The sequence below is a fragment of the Gopherus flavomarginatus genome, chromosome 12 (assembly GCF_025201925.1).
Source record: "Gopherus flavomarginatus isolate rGopFla2 chromosome 12, rGopFla2.mat.asm, whole genome shotgun sequence".
Lineage (NCBI taxonomy): Eukaryota > Metazoa > Chordata > Testudines > Testudinidae > Gopherus > Gopherus flavomarginatus.
In genome coordinates, this window is record NC_066628.1 from 30,860,251 (window position 1) to 30,885,498 (window position 25,248).

General features: G+C 46.5%; 1 protein-coding gene across 2 annotated transcripts; it reads left to right on the forward strand.

Moving 5' to 3' along the window:
• The first annotated feature begins 1,281 nt into the window (after positions 1-1,281).
• Positions 1,282-11,805, forward strand: TVP23C (trans-golgi network vesicle protein 23 homolog C). Of its 2 annotated transcripts, none has more exons than XM_050919452.1 (7): positions 1,282-1,398; positions 5,061-5,143; positions 6,719-6,863; positions 8,536-8,625; positions 10,430-10,561; positions 10,688-10,816; positions 11,647-11,805. In XM_050919452.1, the coding sequence occupies exons 1-7, from the start codon at positions 1,297-1,299 to the stop codon at positions 11,677-11,679; spliced, it is 714 nt and encodes a 237-aa protein (XP_050775409.1). In that variant the 5' UTR covers positions 1,282-1,296; the 3' UTR covers positions 11,680-11,805. The 2 variants fall into 2 exon arrangements, with proteins under 2 accessions (XP_050775409.1, XP_050775410.1); XM_050919453.1 differs by having other exon boundaries at positions 1,347-1,388; positions 5,060-5,143.
• The last annotated feature ends 13,443 nt before the right edge of the window (positions 11,806-25,248 follow it).

Consider the following 25,248-nt stretch of genomic DNA (forward strand, 5'->3'; position numbering starts at 1 on the left):
CATCTCTAAGGATACTTAGCATAGAAACCTGCAGCTCTATATACCCAACAGCTTGCTAAGCCAGGAGTTTTTCCTACTTTTTCATTGCTTGGACTGCATCTTAACAGAGATGCCTGCTCCCCTCCCTTCAGCAACTGCATATGCCACTCTGCTTCAGGTGGTGACTGAAAAACATTCTGACAACTACAGCAATTGCTTATGTGGAAAGGAAAGAGCTGGAAAATGCTGAACATACTTTTAGTATCTTTTAATGCTGTTGAGCAGTTGGAAACATTGAGGACCAAACATCACAATTTGGATCTTGGTGTGCCAAAACTAGGAACAGGGCTGACTTCGCAGTTGTTATAATTGCAGAGCCCTTTCTAAGGACTTGTCTTTGTTACTGAAAAAGGTGTGATTTTTACCTCAGGTTTACTAATGCACATGAGCAATCCCAAGGGAAAAGAATACAGTGAAGTCAAGGCATTTTAGTCAACTAGACAGGTCCACCTGGGGTTGGCCTCACCTAGTGTACCCATGATCAATCTAATGTGCCTTGTCTCATCATGACTGTCTTTTTAAGTCAAGATAGCTCTCATGCATTAGTTACCTTGAGTTAAAGAATGCATCTTTCTTAACAGTAAAGAGAAAGCAACATATGTAAAGGGAGTTCACAGCAGTGTCACTGCATTGCTACAAATCTCTACCTCAGGATTGGTCTGCACCTAAAACTTAGATCACCCGGGCTCCATCGCTCAGATCTGTTAAAAATTTCACGCCCTGCGGGAGGCACAGTTAAGTCAACCTACCCATCCCCTGTAACGCAGACAGGCCAATGGAAGAATTCTCCCCTTGATCTAGCCGCTGCCTTTCGGAGAGGATTTACTACCTTGCTGCAGCAAGTGTCTACACTGAGCGCTGCAGGGTTTGCAGTGGAGACGTGCGGCGCTGGGCTGACAGCCCTGCAGCTCCCTGGCACATGGCACCTCGCCAGCCCCGCTTTGGGCTGGTGCACGAGGCCCCCCCAGCCATGCAGTTACCCAGGGCGACGCCCGGAACCGATCCCCTAACGCGGGGGGGGGGCAGCTCTGGGGACCTTCCAGCTGACAGGCGCCGGCCCGGCCATGCCACGACGAGCTGGGGGGGGGCGGCCTTTCAGTGCCCCAGCGACAGGGTAGGCCCTGAGGAGCCGCTCCGGCCGCTGTGGCCTATACGGGTTCCTGCCGAGAGCCCGCGGTGCCAGGGTAACCAGCCGCTCTCATCTCCGCTCCCACGGCCGGTCACTTACGCGTTGTTCGTGCGCCCACCTGGCGCGCTATGATGACGACACGCGACGGGCGGGGTTCACGTGAGGGATTGGCTCCGGGGGATGACGTGACGGGAGGCGGAAGTGAGGCGGCTCCAACGATGCTACGGCAGGTGAGGAGGGTCCCGAGGAGTCCGGGGTTAGTGGGGTTGCCCCAGGGTCTTCGTTGGCAGCGGCCTGGCGCGGGGAGGGGCCAAGGGTCAGGGGTCGGTGATTGAAGAAGTAGGAGGAGGGTTCATGGCTCAGAGCTGGGCTCAGAGGCCACCACGGGAGGGTGAGCAGCGCGGGCGGTGCCGCCGTCGGGGTGGAAGGGGGTTCAGGGCAGGCGGCGAGCTGGGGTCGGAGGGCAGGGGTCGGGGTGGAAGGGGGTTCAGGGCAGGCGGCGAGCTGGGGTCGGAGGGCAGCGGTCAGGGTGGAAGAGGGTCCATGGCAGGCGGCGAGCTGGGGTCGGAGGGCAGGGGTCAGGGTGGAAGGGGGTTCAGGGTAGGTGCTGAGCTGGGGTCGGAGGGCAGCGGTCAGGGTGGAAGGGGGTTCAGGGTAGGCAGCGAGCTGGGGTCGGAGGGCAGTGGTCAGGGTGGAAGGGGGTTCAGGGTAGGCGGCGAGCTGGGGTCGGAGGGCAGGGGTCGGGGTGGAAGGGGGTTCAGGGCAGGCGGCGAGCTGGGGTCGGAGGGCAGGGGTCAGGGTGGAAGGGGGTTCAGGGCAGGCGGCGAGCTGGGGTCGGAGGGCAGCGGTCAGGGTGGAAGAGGGTCCATGGCAGGCGGCGAGCTGGGGTCGGAGGGCAGCGGTCAGGGTGGAAGGGGGTTCAGGGCAGGCGGCGAGCTGGGGTCGGAGGGCAGCGGTCAGGGTGGAAGAGGGTCCATGGCAGGCGGCGAGCTGGGGTCGGAGGGCAGCGGTCAGGGTGGAAGGGGATTCAGGGTAGGTGCTGAGCTGGGGTCGGAGGGCAGGGGTCAGGGTGGAAGGAGGTTCAGGGCAGGCGGCGAGCTGGGGTCGGAGGGCAGGGGTCAGGGTGGAAGGGGATTCAGGGTAGGTGCTGAGCTGGGGTCGGAGAGCAGCGGTCAGGGTGGAAGGGGGTTCAGGGTAGGCGGCGAGCTGGGGTTGGAGGACGGGGTGATTGGAAGGGGGTTCAGGGTAGGCAATGAGCTGGGGTTGGAGGACGAGGTGGTTGGAAGGGGGTTCAGGGTAGGCGGCGAGCTGGGGTTGGAGGTCAGAGGTCAGAATAGAAGGGATTCTGGACAGAGGGTGATGGGGTCAGAGCAGTTATTTCAGAGTGTGGGAACATAGCAAAAGAATTACTAGGAGATGGGGGAGGGCGGAAGGTTAAGATATGAATACCAGGGATCTACTGCTGCTTGGAGGTAGGGGGCTTGTGAGGAGCCCTTTTTTAAAAACAATACTTTAGGTGAAACAATTTAAAACACCAAAATATTTTTACTAAAAATAAGCAATAATTGACCTGAAAATAAACGCACATGGATAAACACTAGTAACTGGAAATCTTAACTCAGAGATCGGCAGCCTTTGGTCTGTGGCCTGCCAGGGTAAGCTCCCTGGTGGGCTTAGCCGTTTTGTCTACCTGCTGCATCTGCAGGTTCGGATGATCGCAGCTTCCACTGGCCACAGTTCCTCCTTCCAGTCCAATGGGGGCTGCGGGAAGCAGTGTGGACCAAGGGATGTGCTGGCCGCCACTTCCCACAGCCCCAATTAGCCTGAAGAGGCGAACCGCAGCCAGTGAGAGCTGCGATTGGCCGAACCTGCAGACGTGGCAGGTAAACAAACCGGCCTGCCAGGGAGCTTACCCTGGCAGGTCATGTGCCAAAGGTTGCCGATCCCAGTCTTAACTAAACCATTTGCCAATTACTGCTTCATTAGGATTTATATTGTGGTAGCATCAGTAGGCCCTAGTCAGGGATCTGGATTTCATTGGGTTAAGTAAATGCAAAGAACAAAGACGTGAATGCTTTTCATTGTTAAACTTCTTGCAATCTTCAATAATCAGTTATTTAACAGAACTATAGAAACTCGTATAGGAATGGTGTCTTAACAGTGATGTGATATATTTGTAGATGCCAAGGAATTATGCCAAATTTTGAAAATGACGCGCATAAAAAATTACCAGATAATTTTTTTTTTGTCCTGCAAATGCTTAATCTCATGCTTAACTTTAAGCATATGAGTAGTCCCTGGGGCTACTCATATACTTAATCAGTTGTTTGATTGTTTGCAAAATCAGGGCAGACGTATGCCATTGTATTGTGTAGTGTTCATCAAATAATTTTAAAAAACCCAAACATCTGGGATCAGACATTCAGGGAGGTGAATTTACAAGCATAACTCAAGTTTAATATAAATTCATAAAGCCAATGCAGACAAATACATGGAACTTTGAAAAAAGCTTAGTTGTGCGAATGCCTGAGATCTCTCAGTAAAGATTAATTTGTAACACTGCATTACGTCAACACTGAATTTGGCCCATGGCCTGTGTATTGGGCTGGGGTAGGTCGACTGTGTGGCATGGTAAGAGTCATAAAAACAGTTAGGGCAAATTTGAGCAGATTCCTGAATTGAATGGGAAGCCAGAAGGATTTTGAAGAATGCATGATGTGATTTTCTTTGTATTTTCTTGTAGCAACGCTGCAGCATTCTGCATGCGAGTGACTCCACAGAGCTTGGACTTGGGCAGGCCTTACAGAAAGGGTCTGCTGTAAAGTGAAGGCAGGAGAAGATCCTCTATCTTAGTTTTGTAAACTCTGTGATAAAGATATGCCAGATGTTTTTTTAAAATGCCACCCTGTCACGCAAACACCTGATTTAGTGTTAATGGCAGTTAAGTGTGCCTATTGAAAGGAAAATTTACTTCACTGGAGATATCTGAGGGCTTGTCTACACATAAAAATTGTACTGCTTTAACTATATCTGTGTAAAAGAAGCAAAGAGTCCTGTGGCACCTTATAGACTAACAGACGTATTGGAGCATGAGCTTTCGTGGGTGAATACCCACTTCGTCGAGTGCATGTAGTACAGGACTCTTTGCTGCTTTTACAGATCCAGACTAACACGGCTACCCCTCTGATACTATCTCGGTCTAGTTTAAGCGATACAACCCACTTAATGTGGATGCAGTTATACTGGTATAAAGGTGTTTACATCAGTATAGCTTATCCTCACATGGAAAGGAGAATAAGCTATATCAGCGAAGGCCCCTTTATACTGGCATAACTGTCCACACTAGGGGTTGTACCCTTATAACTATTTTGGTAAAAAAAAAAATCACACTCTTAACTGCAATAGTTATACCAATGCAAAAAGTATGTGTAAATCAGACTTTAGACAAGTAACTTCCAACTTCTGAGAAATAGACAGCCCCTAACTTCAGTATTTATGTCCTCTGTGGAACCCTAATATAACATGGACAAGCCAAAGTTTATGGCTCTGAAAATAAACAAGAAGTCCAGAAATGCTCAAAAGGGCTGAGGCTGTGTGCATAAAGGACTTATATTAAGACCTGAGATTACCCTACTGTTTGCAAAAGGGCCCTTTGGACTCAAAGCATGTGTTTAAGATGGTCTTCATGTGATGCAAGATGAAGGAGACAGTGTTTAAAACAGTTTTGGGAGGGGGGCTGTAATTTCTGTTGCATTTGGTTAATTTCCAAGTTCTTTAACCTTAAGGTCTCATCAGAATAATTCTGGATTATCAAACCCATCCTCCTTTTGCATCTGAAAATACTGTATCAATTACTTCTGTTGTAACATTTTGTATCTGTCTGCCACTTTAGGACAGTAATGATGACACTGAAGATGTGTCACTGTTTGACGCAGATGAAGAAGTATCCACAAGATCAAAAAAGTCAAAGATAAGGTCCGTGGTCAGTAGAAATTGTTCCTTCATGGGTTTCAAAGATAAGGTCTGTGGTCAGTAGAAATTGTTCCTTCATGGGTTCCACCCAGAAATGTGGCAGAGGCAGGACTGGCGTGTTCGTTCTTGTTTGTTTCGTGTCTACTTTTTGGTGCAAGAGCAATGAGTTTCTCTCTTAGAAGTGAATGTCATGTTTTAAAGAAATGTTTCCTGGCAAATGGGGAGGGTAGGAGGCTTACTCATGAATTGCTGAAGAATTTAATCATCCATTAAAAAAGAATCCACGTCTTTATGGATGGATTCTTTATTGTGGCATAACTGTCCACACTAGGGGTTGTACCCTTATAACTATTTTGGTAAAAAAAAAATCACACTCTTAACTGCAATAGTTATACCAATGCAAAAAGTATGTGTAAATCAGACTTTAGACAAGTAACTTCCAACTTCTGAGAAATAGACAGCCCCTAACTGACCTAGCGATGGTCCCTATGTTGTGTTGTCTGTGTGCAGACTCAGGAAGACAGTCTGAAACAAACAATAAGAGGTGTAAACTGGCCAAAATCCTGGCTCCAGTGCACTGCGTCTTGTGTAATAGGGAGTTTTTCAGGACAGGAATCCTTCTTTCTAGGCCACTCCATGAGCATTTCTCCAGTCTTATGTCTGGAATAGCCTCTGTTCTGTTTCCCTTCTTCCCCTTGCATGCCATATCATAGTGGCTGATCCAGCAACCTCACTCCTGCTTTACCCCCAAATGCGCTGTACAGCCATACACAGGGAGCTCCTGTAGAGTAAAGCCTCTTTGAAATGAAAATGCATCAGAGCAGACCCAGAAAAGAGCAGCATTTCCCTATAGAGAGATGCGATCTGCTTCCATTCATCTCAATAAGTGTCTGTCTTAATGTTACCGTTCAAAAACTGCCACGTACTGAGAACTTCTGAAGGGCTTCCCTGCTCCCTTCTTCTCTCCCACCTCAAATCCTGCATGCACTTTGAACAATGACCACAGGCAGGATAAGTCTGTGTAGTTGTCTCCTAGAGCAGTGATTCTCAACCAGGGGTGCGGGGCCCCCTACGGGGGCTGCGGATAGGTTTCAGGGGGTCTTCCAAGCATGGCCAGTGTTAGACTTGCTAGAGTCGAGGGCAGAAAGCCAAAGCCCCGCTATGCAGGTCTGCAGCCAGGGGCTCCGAGCCCCATCACCCGGGGCTGAAGCCAAAGTCTGAGCAACTTAGATTTGTGTCTCCCCTGTGGTGTGGGGCCCCGGGCAGTTGCCCTACTTGCTATCCCTTAATGCCGGCCCTGGCTTTTAGATACAGAAAAACAGTTGAGAACCCCTGTCCTAGAGAACTTTGTTATGCTATGTAGAATGATGCGTAGTAGCGCTGCAATGCTCATCTTTCCCACTGTTGTCAGCGTGCTCTGCAAACCGGTCTCATTTGAAGGCATTTGCCCTCGTAGGCTGTGCAGATAGAAAAAAATCCTCTTCTGCCTTGAGAGAACACGTCAGCTCTTTACCAAGTGGCTTCAGTCTTGTTTTGGAGACCTATGACTGAATTGTATTTCTGATGTATCGTTTACAGGCACCCAGTGGCATCATTTTTCCACTTGTTCTTCCGAGTCAGTGCAATAGTTGTGTATCTTCTCTGTGAACTGATCAGCAGCAGCTTCATTGCCTGCATGGTGTCAATTATCCTGCTCCTGTCTTGTGACTTTTGGGCAGTAAAGGTAAGTCCCCTTTTATCACTTTAAAATATTCTTTCAAGAGAGCAACAGGTCAGGTCAAACTGTCTGAATATGTTTGGCTTTGTTCAAAAATAAAGTCAACTCTTTTAGATCCTGCAAGATATGGAACATTACAATTTAAGAACTTTAGAAATTCTGGGAATCTCTTAATCTCAAATTCTGTCCCCCTGTTATTTATTTTGGCGGGGTGGATAGGGATAGGGGTTAATCTCAGACTTTCATTTGATTCACGTAATGCACTATAGGCTTCATAAACAGAAATTATGTCTCTTTCAGATTCAAGGCTTGCCAGAAAACCCCAACCCACAGTTTTTTTCTTAATATTATTGAAATTAATATGTTGTTGGGCTGAAGATGCTAGAAAATACATTGGCATGGCCACGAGAGAGCCTAAACAATGCCTACTTGCATTATACTTGGCTCTGCTTATTGAGATCACCAAATTCAAGAATAAAGTACTACCCCAATACTGTTAGAAACTTGGCTTTCCACTCCATTACCCTCTACTGAAGTTGCCTTGCTTTACTGCACTAGCATTTGACAAAGGCATTCTCAGTTCCCATCTCAAGAGAAGCTACCAATCTGTTGCTGTGGCTTTCCCTAGCATGTTAATTATTATTACTAACACACACCTAATACAAATTCATTATTGGGCTTTAAAACGGTTCTGCTGCTTGGTGGTACTAGTAAACTGCTTTCTCTTTAAAGCTGCTTCTGCTCGTCACTCTTAGCAGAGTTATGTATATGGTGACTTTGTAGCCTCATCCGTCAGACTGATGAGTTACCTTATTAGTGGAAGTGTTAATATTGAAACAACAGGATCTTCCCCAACAGCATGCCCCAATGGAGCTGTGCTAATGCCTTGGCCAGAATAAGGGTACTGAGAAGCTACCTTTGGAGCCCGGTTAGAATCCATAGTGGAAGCCTACAGCACATGGCATTACACATAAACTCTATATTAAAAGAACGTTAAGATTACAGTCTCAAGCAGTCTCAGAAGTTAGGAGATGCTAGAGTTAAGGTTGCCTGTGCAATCTTAGTTTATCTCCTTGTACAGTATGTGTGAATTGTGATACAGTCTTAAATTACAAGAATTTGTGATCCTAAATCCTCATTCCAGTCTCTTTGTCCCAGTCTTTCCCATCCCCAGTCCACTTCCGAGGCTACTTGTCCCAAACTTCCCCACTCATCCCACTGATACCCAGCAAGCCCCAGTCTTCCCACCCTGAGGCAGACTACTGACTTGGAAAATTTCTGTTCAAACAGTGATAGCTGGTGACTTTTTTAACAGGTGAGGGCCATATCACAAAGTCTTACAAATTCCAGTGTATGTCCTCCTCCTTGTCTTATAATGGGAACTATTAGGCAGCCTTAAATATAAGCCATGCTGGTAACTACCTATAATACAGGATCACCTATAATATAGTTTAAGGAATATGGTCTGGTAGCAACTGATATAATAAGTGGTGGCATTGGTTGTTGAGGTTGCCATAGCAATTGAGGACATTAGGAGTTTACAAGACGTGGGAAGAATTGGTTTTGAATGTTCATTCTGGTATTTAATGGGCAAGGTACAGGAAGCATTTGTTTGGTTGGTGGTATAGGGCTAAAATCTCTCTGAACTCCATTTCCTCCTGTATTTAATGCTCTCCAGAATGTTACGGGCCGGCTGATGGTCGGCCTTCGCTGGTGGAACCAGGTGGATGATGATGGCAGGAGTCACTGGGTGTTTGAAGCCAGGAAGGTAAATGTTTAATGTTTGTGTTTTAATTGCTGCAGTTTGGTAAAATTTCCATGTACCGAGGAGTGACATTTGTGAGAGGTGGATTTTGTGAGGTGGACATTTGGAACTACTCACGGGCTGAAGGCACCAGCTTGTTTCATACAGGATAGTGCATGGCCATCAAATGTTATTAACCCTCAGCCACTCTCTGAATGGTTCTAAGTCACTATCCTAATCTGATATGGAGCCAGTGACCTAAAGGCTCTGTATTTCCTTTGGTGTAAATGTGAAACAGGTCATCATGGAGAGCTAGAGTCCAGCCATGCCCCCAGCTTTCATTTGTGGGATCCCAAGAGCAGAGACCATTTCATTGTGTGAAGTCAATGTAAGACTTCTGAGAATGGGCGACAGCGGATGGATCACTTGATTACCTGTTCTGTTCATTCCCTCTGGGGCACCTGGCATTGGTCACTGTCAGAAGACAGGATACTGGGCTAGATGGACCTTTTTCATCTGATCCAGTGTGGCCATTCTTATGTTCTTAAATGATCCGTCTGTTAATCTTAAATGCTTATATGGCCCCGATCACCACAGTGTCTGAGCACCTCACTATCTTCAATGTATTTATTGTCACAACTCCCTGGTGGGGCAGGGAAGGCTGTTATCCCCATTGTACAGATGGGGAACTGAGGCCCAGAGAGACTAAGTGACTTGAACGGCACATAGGAATTCTGTGGTTGAGCAGGAATTTGAACCTAGGTCTTTCAAATCCTAGACTAACACCTTAACCACTGGACCACTCTTTCTCCAGATCAAACTAGTTTAGAGAAACTAGAGCAGAGGAAAATAAACAGAATACTTGCAGTTCAGTTGAGTTCTCTGAACCTCCTAAAGCTATATTGGGTTAATATTGTCTTGGGGGAAAATATATAAATAGGGAATGGATGCATGCTTGAGAGCTTGTGCTCACAGGCTCGATTCTTTCCACATCTGGTGGACATGACCTCAGGCTCAGTAATACTAGGAACTAGTATGAAAACATATAAACATAGTAAGTCTGTATGAATCAGCACTGTTCCCTTTGTTTGTACTACTCTACATTGGCCTACTTACCAAGGGTGTAAGGATTTAATTTTGCATCTATTGGGAGCAGCTAGACATAGTTGCTTATACAGTATTTTGAAATATACCAAGGGCTCTGCAGTATGTCTTGGCCTGTCTCGTGCTGTATAATTATACAGTGCAATACACTACAAGGGACTTTTTAATAAGCACGTGATAAGTGTTAATAAAGATGCGCCAGTCCAGTTAGCTGATGATTGTTTTGAGGGGAAGGTTTGCTGGCTATGGCAACACCAACTTCCTAACAGTAATAAGATGTATCACTTGTTCCCTCCTACCTTCTTGGTTTGTGATAGAGACAGTGTACACTAGGGCATGTGATGATGGGCCGCTGGTACGCTCTTCTGGTGGTGGATGTTATCCAGAACTTGGCATGTTATGTTAATAGTTCAAAAATGTCCCTTATCCGGTCCCTAAAAATATCAAGGGGCATATTCCACACTTTTCATTTCAGCCAGAAAACTGACAGGAAAAGTCCTTTCTTTGGTTTTTTTTTTTTTTTTTTTTTTTTAAGCCATGTTTCCACAGCACCAAGAGGGCTAGAAAGCTCCCCACATGCCTTAGGAGTGCATCTTAGCAGTCACTTGTGCGCTGCAATATGGATGCAAACACTTGTGGTATGTTGGTTCTGGGTTGTTTTTAATGATACTGTGAGCTATACAAGGAAACAGACAGCTAAATTTCTGTTTCTTTCCATTTCCAGGCATCGACTCAAGGGAAAAAAGTTTCATCTGAAGCCGAGTCCCGAATCTTCTGGTTAGGACTAGTTACCTGTCCTGTCATCTGGGTGATATTTGCCTTCAGTGCCCTGTTCTCATTCAAAGTGAAATGGCTGGTGAGTTTAGCACCTCAATCCTATAGTGACTGGGTGCATTAAATACCTGTCCAGATTTGTCACCTCTGACTTTAGAGAACTGGACAATAAACCCCTGTTCCTTGTGTCTTTTCTCCTCTGTCACAGGCAGTGGTTACAATGGGAGTGGTTCTACAGGGGGCCAACCTGTATGGTTATATCAAGTGTAAAGTGGGCAGAAGAACAAATTTAACCAGCATGGCTACCTCCTATCTTGGAAGACAGTTCTTGCGGCAGGTGAGGATTCCAAAGTTTACTGAGTGAAGCCTAAATGTCCCTTCTCAGCATGTGTTTAAATAGGTCACATGGGACACTGAGACTTGGCTCATTAACCAAGTTACTTTGGAGCAGTCTTCTTTAGCCCAGTAGCTTTCAGCTGGCAGTGCCATAGTAAGACCAAGCTAACTGGGCTGAGTTTTATTGTCTTTATTGCTGCACGTAGGAAAGCTTGTACTGTTCAATAATTTTATATTGGTTTACAATTTGCTGGGCTTGTGAACAGTGTAAAAAATGGTGGTTTCATTGCAAATCTATTGCTGCAGGAGTAGAGGAAGGCTGTTTCTCACATACCATATCTGTGTTTCTGTACACAAACTTCCTCCCCTGCCTGGGCCTAAAGAGAGTATGGGGTGAGGGGTGGAAGAACTCCTAATTAGGAGTTCCAAGCATGGGTATTAGTACTTTGCCCTCGTGGCAGCCTGACATCCTGATGAATTAGCGTGATTCTCTGTGGTATACTTGGGTCTAAGTTCCATCTGTAGCACACCATTGTCAACAATCTACTCTCTCACCTTGGGTTGACTAGCTGCATCAAGGTAAAAACTACCCGTGCCTTATCTTCACTAGGATTTTACACTTAAATAGCTGACTCAGTATAAAAACACATCTCATTTTGCAGTAAAGACATAGCCTAACTCAGGTTTTTGGCTCAAATTTAGTCAAGGGTTTGATTTGTCAAGGGTTTCCTTTCCAAGAAAGCACAGGCCATCTTTCTGAAGCATTTGCCCTAGGAGTCCAGCTGTGACTAGCTTAGTTCTGAAGTAATACCCCTTTTCTTTCTTCCACAGACTGTGATTAAAGATGACCAAGCCGAATCCTGAAGACTGATCCAAAATTGGATTGGATTTATACTGGTGAACAACAGTAAATGTTTTCTGACCATGAGTTTAGGAGCTACATACACTGTGTGTGGAATTTTTTTTTAAATTAAATCTTGCAAGACTTCAGGTGAATTCTCATAGCAAATTACTCTGAGTTTTTCTGCAACAGTTTGCATTTCAGAGCTCTTCTAATAATTTGTTTGGTTAAGGCACTTGAGGTAATTCACCTAATCTTTTAATTAAAAGAAGATCATAGATCTGGAGCCTAAATGGGAACTAAACAGTCTGGGGTGAAGTAAGAGATAAAACTACTGAGCATCTTTCCTCACAATTTGTCAGTGTGAAAAATGTAAATGAGGCAGGTTTTATATCATTCAAGAACTCCCCCGTCCCTCCAGCAATTGCATCAAATAGCAATTCACCCTGCAGAATTACTGCCTGCAGAAGTAATTCTGCTGTTGGAGATAATTGCTGTCTAAATCCCACTCTTATTCTGTACATTGAATGTAGCTAGATGATGACCTGTTAGCAGACGTTGGTCCTGAACCTGTTCCCATTGAATTCAATGGGACTTCTGTCATTGGCTTGGGTGGGATCTTAAAGTGACATCTAAGCAGCTCAGTTACTTTACTTATGAACGATACTTTGATATTCTGGACAGCCCGATTACCACCTGACTGAGAGGTTATGCTGCAGCTTTGATTCCACCTTGCTCAATTTATATAAGTTTTGCTTCCCAAATAAGACAGGAGCTAGGATGGCATGGAACTAAACCCTTAGTGTGGGGTAGAATTCCCCCTTATCCTGTGGTGTGTGTCTGAACAGAGAGCATGAGAGCGGGCAGTGGGTTTCAGGGGAAGCCGTGCAAAATACTAGCAGCAAAGTGAAGCTGTGAGTGGTTGTTGCCTGGCCATCACTAATAAAACAAAGTGCTTCATGCTGCCTTAACAGACCACGATACCACCTTGGGCACAGTGTAGATGTATCTGAGGCTCCCTGGGATAGATGAGGGTGGTGGTGCCTGATAAATGCATCAGTAAGTTTGCCAGTGCAGGAAATGGTGTATTGCAGACCTGCATTGACTGCCAGTCTGTCTGCAAAGGATGGCACTGCTGTTAGTGGAGATAACTGACAGCTGATTCTCCCCCACTGGTACACTCTCTCTCTCTCTCTCTCTCTCTGTATATGTGTGTGCATATGTGACCCCTGTGTTCCACACACATAGAGAAATGCTCAGGCTCACTTGCTAGTAAAGTGCAGCTGAATGTTATTAGTAGTTGAAAACAGCCCTCACAAAAAATTCAGGGTATGATTCCAAACTTTTAACTGGCCACTTTCCTCTCTCTCACTGTGTTGCTGGCAGCGTGGATTCATGCAATCTGAATAATTCATATTCCGGAGCTGTCTAAGAAACCTAACGCTTGAATGCCAATTTGGCAGAAAGGTTTACGTTACATTAATCCATGCTGTAACTGCTCCTCAAGTTGTGCCCGCCAACAAATTCACTGCGGTTGGTAAGAAATCTGCATCTGCTGTGTGCTCATGGACTTTTGGGTTATGTTGTTCAGTTAGATGGAGGAAGGTGACATGTTTTGCTTGAAAAGCGGCGTCGAGAGGGGACCAATTCTTCCTTGTTCTGTAACTCAGTTGAAGGGGGATTGGTCTTTTACATCAGAGGGGAGAATATAACCCCGGATGGGTATTTTTAATTTAAAAGCATAGTCTTTTTTTGGATCTAAATCGTGGGATTGCATTAACAATGTTTTTCTTTCTATACTAAAGCAATATATTGAAATTGTAAAATCTCTTCAAACTCCGGCGCTGTACATTTGTTAAACTCTTTGGACTAATCTTTTTGTAAATACATATTTATAAAGTCTTGAAATTAAATAATTCTTTGTCTACCAGATCGGGTGCCCTTACTAGAAACTGATGACACTGGATCGACAGGCAGTGGAATAATAACACAGCTTAACAAGGATTGCTTGTTGAGTCACACGTTATTAAAAAGGACAGCTATAGTTCCTTCCATCTGAGGAACTCCAATTGCTTTGCTTACATTAGTGCACACCACAGCGCCCCGAGGTAGGTATTGCTGTTCCCATGGTACAGATGAGGAAACTGATATGCCCCTTGGCAACTCAGCAAATCATGGCAGAACAGAGGTTAGCATTTGAGTATTTCTAGCTCTATGCTTCGTCCACCACACCACTCTAAAATACATTTGAGTGCAAAGAAACTGGATGGACACAGGAGAGAATAACAGTGATGAAACTGATCTTTGCAAAGCAGTGGGTAACAATAAGAGAAAAATCCCACTATAGAGTGGATAGTGTGTGTGTGTGTGTGTGTGTGCGGGGGGGCGAAGTTGAAGAGAGAAACCAGTTTGTCCATTGAATCACTTGTAAGTCCCCTCCCCTTAGCTGCAGCCATTCTACCATGAGCTATGCTGAGTGGAAGGAATAAGTATTGTCTAATGGTAAATAAATACAAAATATAGCCTCTCTCTTTAGTGGGGTTAGGACTACCGTGAGTGCATAGAGAGAGAGAGAGAGATGCAGTAAGACATGTAGGTTGGCTGGATTGTACTTTCACAAGGCACATCATTGCACTAAAGAGACAATGCTGGCCTGTTTTTGTTTGGGGTGGGTTTTTTTTTAAAAAAAACAAAAATAGTAATATGAAATAAATTGTTTTATTGCACATAATATAGTCAAACAGGAACATAGACAAGATATGAAACTGAATGTACCAGCACAGCTTTTTCACCCATATGAGCCAGTACTCTGTAGTTGATCCGAATGGTGTTACAGGCTGTGGAATAATGAAAACGAATACAAAAATCACTCTCTGAGGCCCAGTATCTACCACACGATAATGCAGGCTATACAATTAAATTATCCGGTCAGCAGCTATGGCTGGGTGAGATAACTGCTGGGGAGAGCACCCACACCTTGTGGGCTGTGGAAGAGAACTCTACACTGGCCCTGAAGAGGATGCTATCACAGCCTTAAATGAAGTGAGTTCAGCCACCCTGGTGACTAACCAGGTGCACCTAGTTGGGGGCCTGATGAGGGGGTGGAGTGCCACCTGCTTGGGAGTATAATTAGAGAGGAGACAGCAGGCCTAAGTCAGTTCGGAGGGGATGAGAAGAAAAAAATCTGCTTTCTAGTCCTTCAGGAAGAGGGCAGGCCCAGGGTGAACAGGAACAAACTGCCTAGCTGTGAGAAGTAGCAAACCTGTCAGGAAGAAGGTAGGCCTAGGAAGGGAAGAACTGTGACCAACTGCAACAAGCAGCATAAAACCTCTGCATGGAAGTAGGCCTGGGGAGGGCAGAGACATGTATGGAAGCTAACCATGAACCCTGAGAGGGGGGCAGGAAAAAGCCTGTTTATTCCAAGAAAGGACAAAGGCTGAAGAACCTGGTGTAGTAGGTTTGACTGAGAAAACTAAATCACTACCCAGCAAAAGAGCTACTTGACTCATACAAAAGTGCCTATGCAGTAATTATTAAGGGATGCTGGGGTGTGGTGCTGGTGAAGTATGGGGTGGTCCATACCTTGGCCACCAGGGGTCATACCAGGATGATCACAGGCATCCACAGATGTTGTCTAATTGTGGGGTGGGGTAGTACTAGCTCTGCAGTTTGATCCTGTGGTTCAGGAGCCCAGTTACCAATCAGCATTACTGAAAAGAGCCACAAGAGTGTGAATTCATTGTTTTAGTTACTATTTTTATAAATCGTAGAATGTCAAGGTTGGAAGGTACCTCAGGAGGTCATCTAGTCCAACCCCTTGCTCAAAGGGGACCCATCCACAAGACAGATTTTTACCTCAGTTCCCTAAATGGCCCCCTCAAGGATTGAACTCACAACCTTGGGTTTAGTAGGCTAATGCTCAAACCACTGAGCTATCCCTCCCCCTAAAATATATTTATCACAGTAAAAATGACTGAACAAGTACTCTACAATTGGTTAATAACATAGTAAAGGCCTTCTGATTGGTTAATAACATAAATGGGTTAATAATTAAGTCAGTGTTTTAATATCATGAGATGCAGGACACCATGAAAAGTCACTTGCAGCTCTGGGGTCTGAGTGTCACTGCTTTGGAGTGTAGCAGGGCAGTAGGAGCTGTTAAACAAGCGTATTGGCTGGACTGGACAGACAGGTGGCACTGGAGCTCTGTGCCCTGCCCATGGTTTGGGGGTGGGAGAGCAATGACATTTGTATCCTCAATTCCCATGGAGATGCCTGTTCAAAGGTGCCAGGTCGTGGGGTCTGTTGAATGCTCCTTGCACCTGCTAAGGCTGCTAGAACTTGATTCCCTGCTGCATCACTCTGGTCTTATACTGGTGCAGCTTAATCAGTGGAGTAAGGAGATGGAAAACCAGGCCTCAGAGTTGATGGAGTTCACCAGGGCTGAATTTGATCCTTACTATGCATATCACTTCTCAGATGATTAAGTAAAAGAGGCTGCCTTTGCTGTTGCCAGTTTTACATAGAGTGTAACATCAGTGACTTACACAGGTATGAGACAGGAACAACTCGGAAAGAATGTTGCTATCTCATGCTGATTTCTTGAAGCCCCAGCTCCTGGAATCATGTGATATGTGAGAATCTCAGCTTCCATTTTGAAAAAAAATATGCCCCCCTTTTTTTGCCCTTGTAGCTGTAGAGAAAAGTTTGCAAATGTGACCTCTAAAAGTTCCACCAGCAGCAGGCAAATAAAAAGATCCCAAACCTATTGCTTTTAGAATCTGATGCTATTTTGGGGGCTGACTCATGAGTTTTGAGCACTTCGGAAGAGGATACCTGGTCCCCAAACACAGGTCCAAGGAGTACACTATCTATGTGACAGACCAGGGGCGTGCAGTGGGAGGTAAAAGAGGCAGAAAACTTAAGTAGAACGAGGATTAAGGTTTTAAAAATAACAGTGTGTGGGAATTTTAGCAACCCAAACACAAGGTTGCCAAGGCCCCAAGCAAATACCTTACACTAAAAATAGGTGACTTGCAAGTTATAGTGACCCCTTTCTGCCCTTGTTCCATTAGTAGCCCCTGCTTTGATGCTGTTCCTGCACTGCCTTTTCCCTTTCCAAATACCTGTTTTCTAACCAAGGAAAGCCAATTTTTGGCTTCTTATCCCTCCCAGTGTCCCTTGCTCCATTGCCCCTAAGTGGCAATGTGCGCCTGCAAACATAGTCAAACATAGCTGTGTAGCAGGCAATATTAGTACATGATTTAGGGGAAGATTTTTTTTTTTTTTGAACAGCTGATTGCTAAAACTGAAATGCTCCAGGATCCCTGCCTGTGAGCGAGACCTTCTGTTTTGAGACTTGAGCATCTAGATTTACGTATTTCTGGACCCTAACTCTGCAAACACAATACTAAAATTTAAATTCATGTCTGAGTGTTTGCAGGATCACGGCTCTAGGCAGCAATGGGGTTTTCTACAGCCTTGTCTCTGCAAGGAGAATAGGTGTGGTTTTTAGCTCCTGTTAGCAGCAGCTCCGACATCTGCCCTGGAGACTGAGTCCTTCATTCTCACTGTCATTGCACCCCCAGCACCAGAGAGACTCCGTATCCTCCTCCTACTCACTGCACCACCCCCCCCAGAGAGTCCCCCAACTCTAGTGAATCTCACTACACAGCCATCCCCAGAAAGATCAGCCTGTTTTGCTATGATATCATCAACAGCTGCAGAGCATTAAAGGGGGCATGATCACCCCATTCAGGGCACTAAAAGGAGGAGTCTAGGGCACTGCATGGGAAGAAGAGAACAAGAAGTCGAAACAAAACTAGCGCCCCCCCCAAAAAAAACCCCAAAAAACCCCAAACACTACTGAGTCCTTAATGGGCTGGGTTATACTGGAATTATTTGAACCCCACTAAAAGATATTATCTCCCCCACCGTGTCTTTCTAATATCTTGGGGCCGACATGGCTACAATGCAAACAAGCTTAGCTACAGTGGTACTTGAACAGTTTGTATAGTGGGGGTGCTGAGAGCCATTTAACAAAATTGTATATAATGGAAACTACTTCAAGCCCAGGGGTGTGGGAGCACCCCTAGTTCCAGCACCTATGCTTCATTATAAACATTTAAAAACTGAGCATCGTTGAGCCCAGCTGTATAATCCTTGCTAATGCTGGGAGCTGGGATACTAACAGTGCCACCAAATACTGTAGATAATATCTATGAAGAAAGTTTAGAACAAAGAAAACTTTGTCCATACGCAGAGCTCAGTGCAGTGACTGCTGAAAACTTCATGCTTCTACACAGTTTATCACTTCCACAAGAGGGAGCCTGTATACTGCTGATTTTTATAGTTTTTGTGAGCATGGAGACAAACTGTGGACCTTGTAAATTATATTCCAGCCTCGTTGCTCTAGATTTTTCTTTCTTTTGTTTTTCTTGAAGAAACAGGGAAATTAAAATACATAATCTTATGATGAGCAAGCAGGAATCCTACTTTTCCATGATAAAATAAACAAAATTCTCTGATTAAAAAAGAACATAAAATCTGTGTTTTTCCACAATTAAAACGAAACATGGAACTTTAGTTTCCCTAGTCACAATATATATAGGTATCAGTTGAACACAATGTTATATTGATATATTTACAATTTTTAAGCTGACAGCTGGGGCCCTGCCACCCAGGGCTGACAGCCTGAGCACTACCCATTCTCCTGCTTATCCAATTTTTTGATGACTTGATTTCGCCCCAGTCCCAATTAGATAGGATAATGGGGGTTCCACAGTCATAGGCGGCGGGTTATATACATTTGCGGTGCTCGGGCTCCAGCAATATTCAGGGCTGGGTGCCCTGCTCCAGCAATATTTGGAGCTGGGTCTCTTCCCCCGGCCCTGCCTGGATTGGGCCCCAGCCCCTGCAGGTCCCACCCCCTGCCGCGTCCCTGCCTGGAGCAGGTCTCAGCCCCCGCCTGTCACTCCTCCCCCTGCGTGTCCCCCCCCTCCCGGCCGCGCCGTGTCCCTGACAAAAAGCAGCGCGCACCTCTCCCCTGCCTACTAGTGCTGGGGGAGCAGAGCAGCTCCTGTCAAAACTGCTGTCTGCTGCCCCAGGGTCCTAGTGCCTGCACTCCGCTAATGGCAAGGCCGGCTGCCCTTACCCTGCCCTAGCCCTGAGCCTCTCCAATGCCCCAAATCCTCATCCCCAGCCAGAGCCCTCATTCCCCCGCATCCTAATCTTCATCCCCAGACAGAGCCCTCATCCGCCCGCACCCTAATCTTCATCCCCAGACAAAGCCCTCATTCCCCCGCACCCTAATCTTCATCCCCAGACAGAGCCCTCATCCACCCGCACCCTAATCTTCATCCCCAGCCAGAGCCCTCATTCCCCCGCACCCTAATCTTCATCCCCAGCCAGAGCCCTCATCCCCCCGCACCCTAATCTTCATCCCCAGCCAGACCCCTCATCCCCCCACACTCGAATCCTCAGCTCCAGCCAGAGCCCTCATTCCCCCGCACCCTAATCTTCATCCCCAGACACAGCCCTCATTCCCCCGCACTCTAATCTTCATCCCCAGCCAGACCCCTCATCCCTCCACACTCGAATCCTCAGCTCCAGCCAGAGCCCTCATCCCCTGCACCCTAATCCTCAGCCCCAGCCAGAGCCCTAATCCTCTGCCCCAGCCCTGAGACCCCCCTGTAGCATGAACCCCTCATCCTCAGCCCCACAGCCCTCACCCCACACCCCAACCCTCTGCCCTGAGCCACCTCCTGCATCATGAACCCCTCAGCACCAGCCCCACAGCCCTCATCCCTGCACTCCCTCCTATCCCCAAACTCCCTCCCAGGGGGTGCACCCCTCCCCCTTCCCACACATCCCTTCCCACCCCCCAAACTCCCTCCCAGAGCCTGCACCTCTCACCCCTTCCTATGCCCCCACCCCCAGCCCAGAGCTTGCACCCAAACTCCATCCCAAAGCCTACACCCCACACACCCACCCCCTGTACCCAGCACCCAAACTCCATCCCAAAGCCTGCATCCTGCACCCCTCCTGCACCCTAATCCCCAGCCCAGGATCTGCACCCCAGACCTCCCACCCCAAGCCCCCTCCCAAAGCCTTAGGCAGGGTGGGGGCGGAGTTTGAGGGCGGGTTCTGGCACCACCAAAATTTCTACAAACTTGCCACCCACGTCCACAGTATATGTTTTTATTTTTTCATAAAATGTAAAAACTAAAGATTCTCTTTAAAAACACACATTCCATGTTTTTCTGTTGCAAATGGATGCTTGATGAAGAGGAAGTAGCCTAGGGAATATAGAATGGGCCAGGAGCCCCTCCTGTTGGTCCTGGTTTGAGGACCAGAAGCTGGAGCTCTCCAGTTCTTTGAGTGACATAAGGGTTAAAAAGCTGGGCCTAGGGTAGCCATGTTTGTAGGCCTGCCCATTACAAGGCATCATGGGAAATGTGGTCCACCATTTTAACCATCTTTGTGTGCCTAACCTACAATGCAGGATGGGATTAGGGGTGGAATCTCTACTATATAAATAGCTTTCTTTCTATACCAAGTAAGAGCCCAAAGAGGGGATTTTTTAGTGCCAGTGACTCTGAAGACCATGGGGTTGCTGAAAACCTGCTGCTGCAGGCTTCTCTCTCTTCCTCTTCAATCTCCAATTTGTGAATAATTTCTTTGTACATGTTATGGGAGGAGTGAGTAGCACCTCCTATAATTTAGTCTGCCAAACACTTTCCATTATAAAAGATTCTCGAAGGCTTTTTTTGAGATGCCTCAACACCTTCTATGTTTGCAGCAGGCCTTTGAAATTCAGCAGGAGAAAATTCCTCCAGCTGGTGAAGTGCATTTTCTCTACCTGAACACATTCCATTCACATTTAACTGTTAGAAGCAGCTATATGCTTTAATGGAGCTATAAACTGTTCAAAATGAGTATTGTTGTCTTCTGTTGTTTGCACTGTTGTTGTAGCTATGGTAGTCCCAGGACATTGGAGAGACAAGGTGGGTGAGGTAGTGTTGTCCTCCTGTTGGTTATGTTCCTTCCTTGAATGCATGGTGGCGTTCTCTCTTTGAAAGTCAACTTTTTTGGATTTAGGTGAAATAAACACTTTTGTGTGCCCCCAAAACTGCCATTACTGAACTCAATTTTTGGAGGCAGCCTGGCATGCCAGCTGGCCAGATGTGACACCCCCCTGTGATACCAGACAGCTTGGTATGTCAGTAACAAATCTGGTGAATTTAAGGAGAGAAACTCCTGATTTTCGTAGTGATGTTAACTTTTCCGTGCTGGACATAATTTGTATTTCCTTTCTGTGTCGTCTTTTTGAATGTGAGCTAATTGGTGGTGTGTTTAATGTTGATGTAGGTAAATGTGGATTATGAAATATACATTTGGGCTTAGTTAATGGGAGAACCTGGACTCTTTCATGTCCTGAATTTTGAGCCCCTTTAAATCCACCAACTTTGGGTTGTACTTCAGTTGCTGAGTGGCAGATGGGTGAATGCTCCATAGCTAAGCTGTCAGCTGTGTTTCTATTACATGTCTGTGTTTGGGGCCCATGCCTCTGGGGGAGGGGAGTGCAGGTCATGTTAACCTCAAAATTGGTAGGCTAGCTATGGAGCTGAAAATGAATTTTTATACCAAATGTGAAGTGAATTGGGTAAGGGATTCATGGCTTGATGCCCCCCCCCCAAACTGGAGATGGGGTAGGGGGGAGGAAACCTTGCTAAGGATTTAATATGGATTTCAATGTTAGTTTTCAAGTTGTGAGTGGAGGAAAGAGGATCTTGTGTTTAAGGCATGAGACAGGGACATAGGCCACCAGAGTTCAACTCCTGATTAGGTCACAGATTCTCCTGTGTGACTGTGGCTAAATCACTTTAAGGGGAGACTAACCAAGGCAGTTAGGCACTCCACTCCCAAGTTAGCCTTAAAATCTTCCCACTTAATCTCTTTGTGCCTCAATTCCCATTCTGTAAAACAAGGAGAATAAGACGTGCACTGTCTTGTCTGGTTAGTCTCTGCCCCAGAGAGTTTACAATCTCTAGCTTTATGCATGTACAGTGCAATTTGGCCCTGATCTTGGTTGGGAAATCTAGGTGCTACTGAAACACAAATAGCAATAATAAAGGTGAACTGCCAGACTCGCGAATTACTGAAATCAGGGCTCCCAGTGCAGCCACATAGGGTATAAATTACCATTGAGCTGGCCCATACAGCATACATTAAACCCAGAGTGTGAGATCCTGAACTGGTGTAAATTGGTGGCATCCCACTGAGCTCAATAGTCCTATGAGGCTGAATACCAGCTGTGGATCTGGCCCTCTAGCTCCTGCTGGACTTGAATGATAGCAATATTTTTTGTTTTAATTCCGGCATCGGTCATAGCGTAATCATAATGCTAACCTGGAAAAGATGAGACACACCCAGTTTCTTATGGAAAGTGCACTTAACTGCATCATCAAGGCCAGGAAAGTTTATTAATAATACCTCTAAATGTAGCCCTCTTTGGATTATATTTAGCCTCTTGACACACATCCAAGCTGGTATCTTTTCGGAAGCTGGCATGTTAGTGCTCTGCACTGCAGCATAGATCAGAACCAAGTCTCTTATCTCTCTTCCACCTCAGTACGATGGCTGTTTGATTTTATTTTTTGAGCCTGCGACTGTTTCCTGGGAAATGGGAGTTGCTGCAGCAGCACAGAGAATTTCCCTGAATGGGTTCTGTGCTTTCCAGAGACATTGGGAGGATTCTCGCTAAGCCAGTTACTTAAGGGCAGTAACGCTTTAAGGGTATCGAAAGCAAAGAACTGAAGGGGTAGGCAGTCATTACGTTCCAAAGGTGAAGAGGAATAACCAGGCGACTATTCCAGCAGCAGTGATAATATTAATAGCACACTTCACCTGAGTATCCCAAAGGAAACGGAGGCACTGGGCAGTCTGGCCAAGGTGCCACAGTGAGCTGGGAACAGAACCCACCTCTTCTGGTGTTCATTCCTACATCCTAACCACTAAAGACACTGAGCTGAATTTTCCAAGGGACTTAGGCATCTGCCACTCTGGGTGCCTAAATCCCAGAATCACGCCTCACTGAGACTCTCAAAACTCCTGCTTAGCTGCCCCTATACCTTGTAGGTTCCTAAATAGATAGCTAACTGAGGCATAAACATATTAAACATCAGGGTCACACTAGTAGTGGGTGGTAGAGCTAGGAATTGAACCTCAGTTGCCTGACTCAGTGCCTCAACCACAAGCCCATCCTTCCTCTTTGTTCTAAAATGTGGTGTTGCTCTGTGCTATTAGGTGGCTGCTGTGCTCCACCACAGAGATGGCTGCATTTCAGTGGTAGGAGAAATGATTCCTCTGGGGTCATCTGGGCTGAAAGTTCAGTGTTAAGTCACTAATGGTGAGCTCTGGGGAGCCTGAGACTGCAGATGGTTGGGAAGCAATGCTGGTTGTTCTGTGTGTGTACGTATGTGTCCCTTTGTCCTCAGAGTCAAAGGAGATGCAAAGGAGAAGCACAGTAAATGGTGAAGGATGGACGCAGTACGGTGGGAAATGCCCTGAGTGCACACAATCTGTGCCTGTCCGGAAGGGGTGGGGGCCCTGCTTTCAGGACACTTGCTCAGACTGCACAAGCAAGAAGTCAGCAGACTGGAGACGCACCCAATTCATCTAGTAGTTCCCCTGGCGCACCCTTGTGATGCTGACTCTCCAGCTTTGGGCCTGGCAGCCCCATTGGACTCTCTCACCCTGACTGGCTTCCCATTTTTTTGAGCACTGCTAATTTGCAGCACATGTTCCTCTCCCTCGGCATCTGTGGTGTCGCAGACTTTCCCATCTCAGAGCACTGCAAGGAAGGCTGGATTATGCTGTCTTGGCAGAGGCCCCTGTCACCCCCTCTTACAGGGACAGGACATCTTAGGTGGTATTCCCTAAACAAAACGCCAGCATGAGTAATTGGGGGAGTGACCTTGTGTGAGAGCAGTGTGTGCAGGGAAATGGGAGATAAGTGGGAATGCAGGCTGAGTCACAGGGCTGGGTTCCGGGACTCCAAGCAGGAGTGGATTTCCAGCCCCTCTGTCCTCTTCTCACGCAAAGCACTTGATGCTAGGACAGCCCTTCTGGCAATAGCAACTTGACTGTGATCCTTCCTGGTCACACCCCCGCTGCAAACCCAGCATTAATGACCGCTGAGTCACAGATCTATGGTTGGAGCCTTTAAAAAGACCAGTGAGGTGGGGTTTGAGCCAGACCTCGTCTCTGAGCACTCGGGGGTGTTCTGATCTCTGACCTGCTGGCAGGGAATGAGTTCCCCAATAGAAACCAGTGCTGGTCAGGGCAGAACAATCATGCCTAGTGAGATTGGGGCCCATGGTGCTAGGGGCTGTACATACACATAAGAAGCGACAGTCCTTGCCCTCAATAGCTCACCATCTGTGCAGACAAGACAGGCAGAGTGTGGGAGAAAGGAAGCAGTGTGTCATTAAATGCCAGCATGCTCATAACAGGGGTGAGAAGAACAAAGGCCTATCAGTATCCACCCCTCTGCAATCTCATCGCATGGGATGCCATCACAGCTTCCTTCATGCTCCTTTAAACCCCAGCATCCTGCTGACCTACTGAGCTCCTGGCTTGCCCAATCGTTGGAGCTGTGGTGTCTAGTCTCTGCAGCCATCTCAGCATGTGATCTGCTGGAAGGCAGAATGCAGCAGTCCACTAGGTGAATTTCACTCATGTTTCTCTTGTGTAGCCCTTAGATGCTGTCACAAGGAGAGCCTTCTCCCCAGCTCCGAGTGGGACCAGAGGAGGCACAGGTGACATCTGCCATTTCAAGAAGGGCTTTGGTGAACGCACTAGTGTTTGGTTTGGAAATATCTACACTCGCTCAACCTGCTGTTTGTTGGAATCCTTGCTGAGCATCACATTTGTCTCTCTGTAGAAGTCCTAGATGCCTCACTAGCCCTACACATCCCTGATCTCTGGGGACTAGCATTTGGTCATCCCTGAAATGGCCCCTTTTTGCTTCCTTGGTCAGAGAAAGAGGCAATTTTTATTGTAATTTTGCATTTTCCAGCATTCCCACAGTGGGTCCAAGTTGGAGGACGGCTGTTCTAAAAAGAAAACCCAGAGCAGTGCTGTGCTCAAGCACAGACATTCTGTTTTTGCGAAATTGCCCATCGGCACCTAATAAGACCTTTGTAGAAAGACCCTGCTCCTGGCTGTGCAAATGGAGCTGGTAAGTCTACTGCAGTTTCTCCCAGCAAATCCAAGGAACTCTACGTGCTCCCCACCCCCAACCTGCTGTTTAGCGACAGAAGAATTTGTGGAGCTTTGAGCCAGCAGACAAGAAGCCACAGCCATGTGAAGAATGAGCTTTATACCACAGTCAGGAAGAAGAGCGCAGCATGTGGAATTCATATGCTGCAACTCCCAGCAAAAGAGGGGAGCTGCCCAGATTTCTGCCTTTGGCTGGACTGATGGGACTGATGGACTGCGATATTTTTATGTCCCAAACTGAAATGAGTTTTACAACCCTTGAAAATAATAAAGAAAAGATCCAAGTGGACAGTCATTTCAGAGTAGCA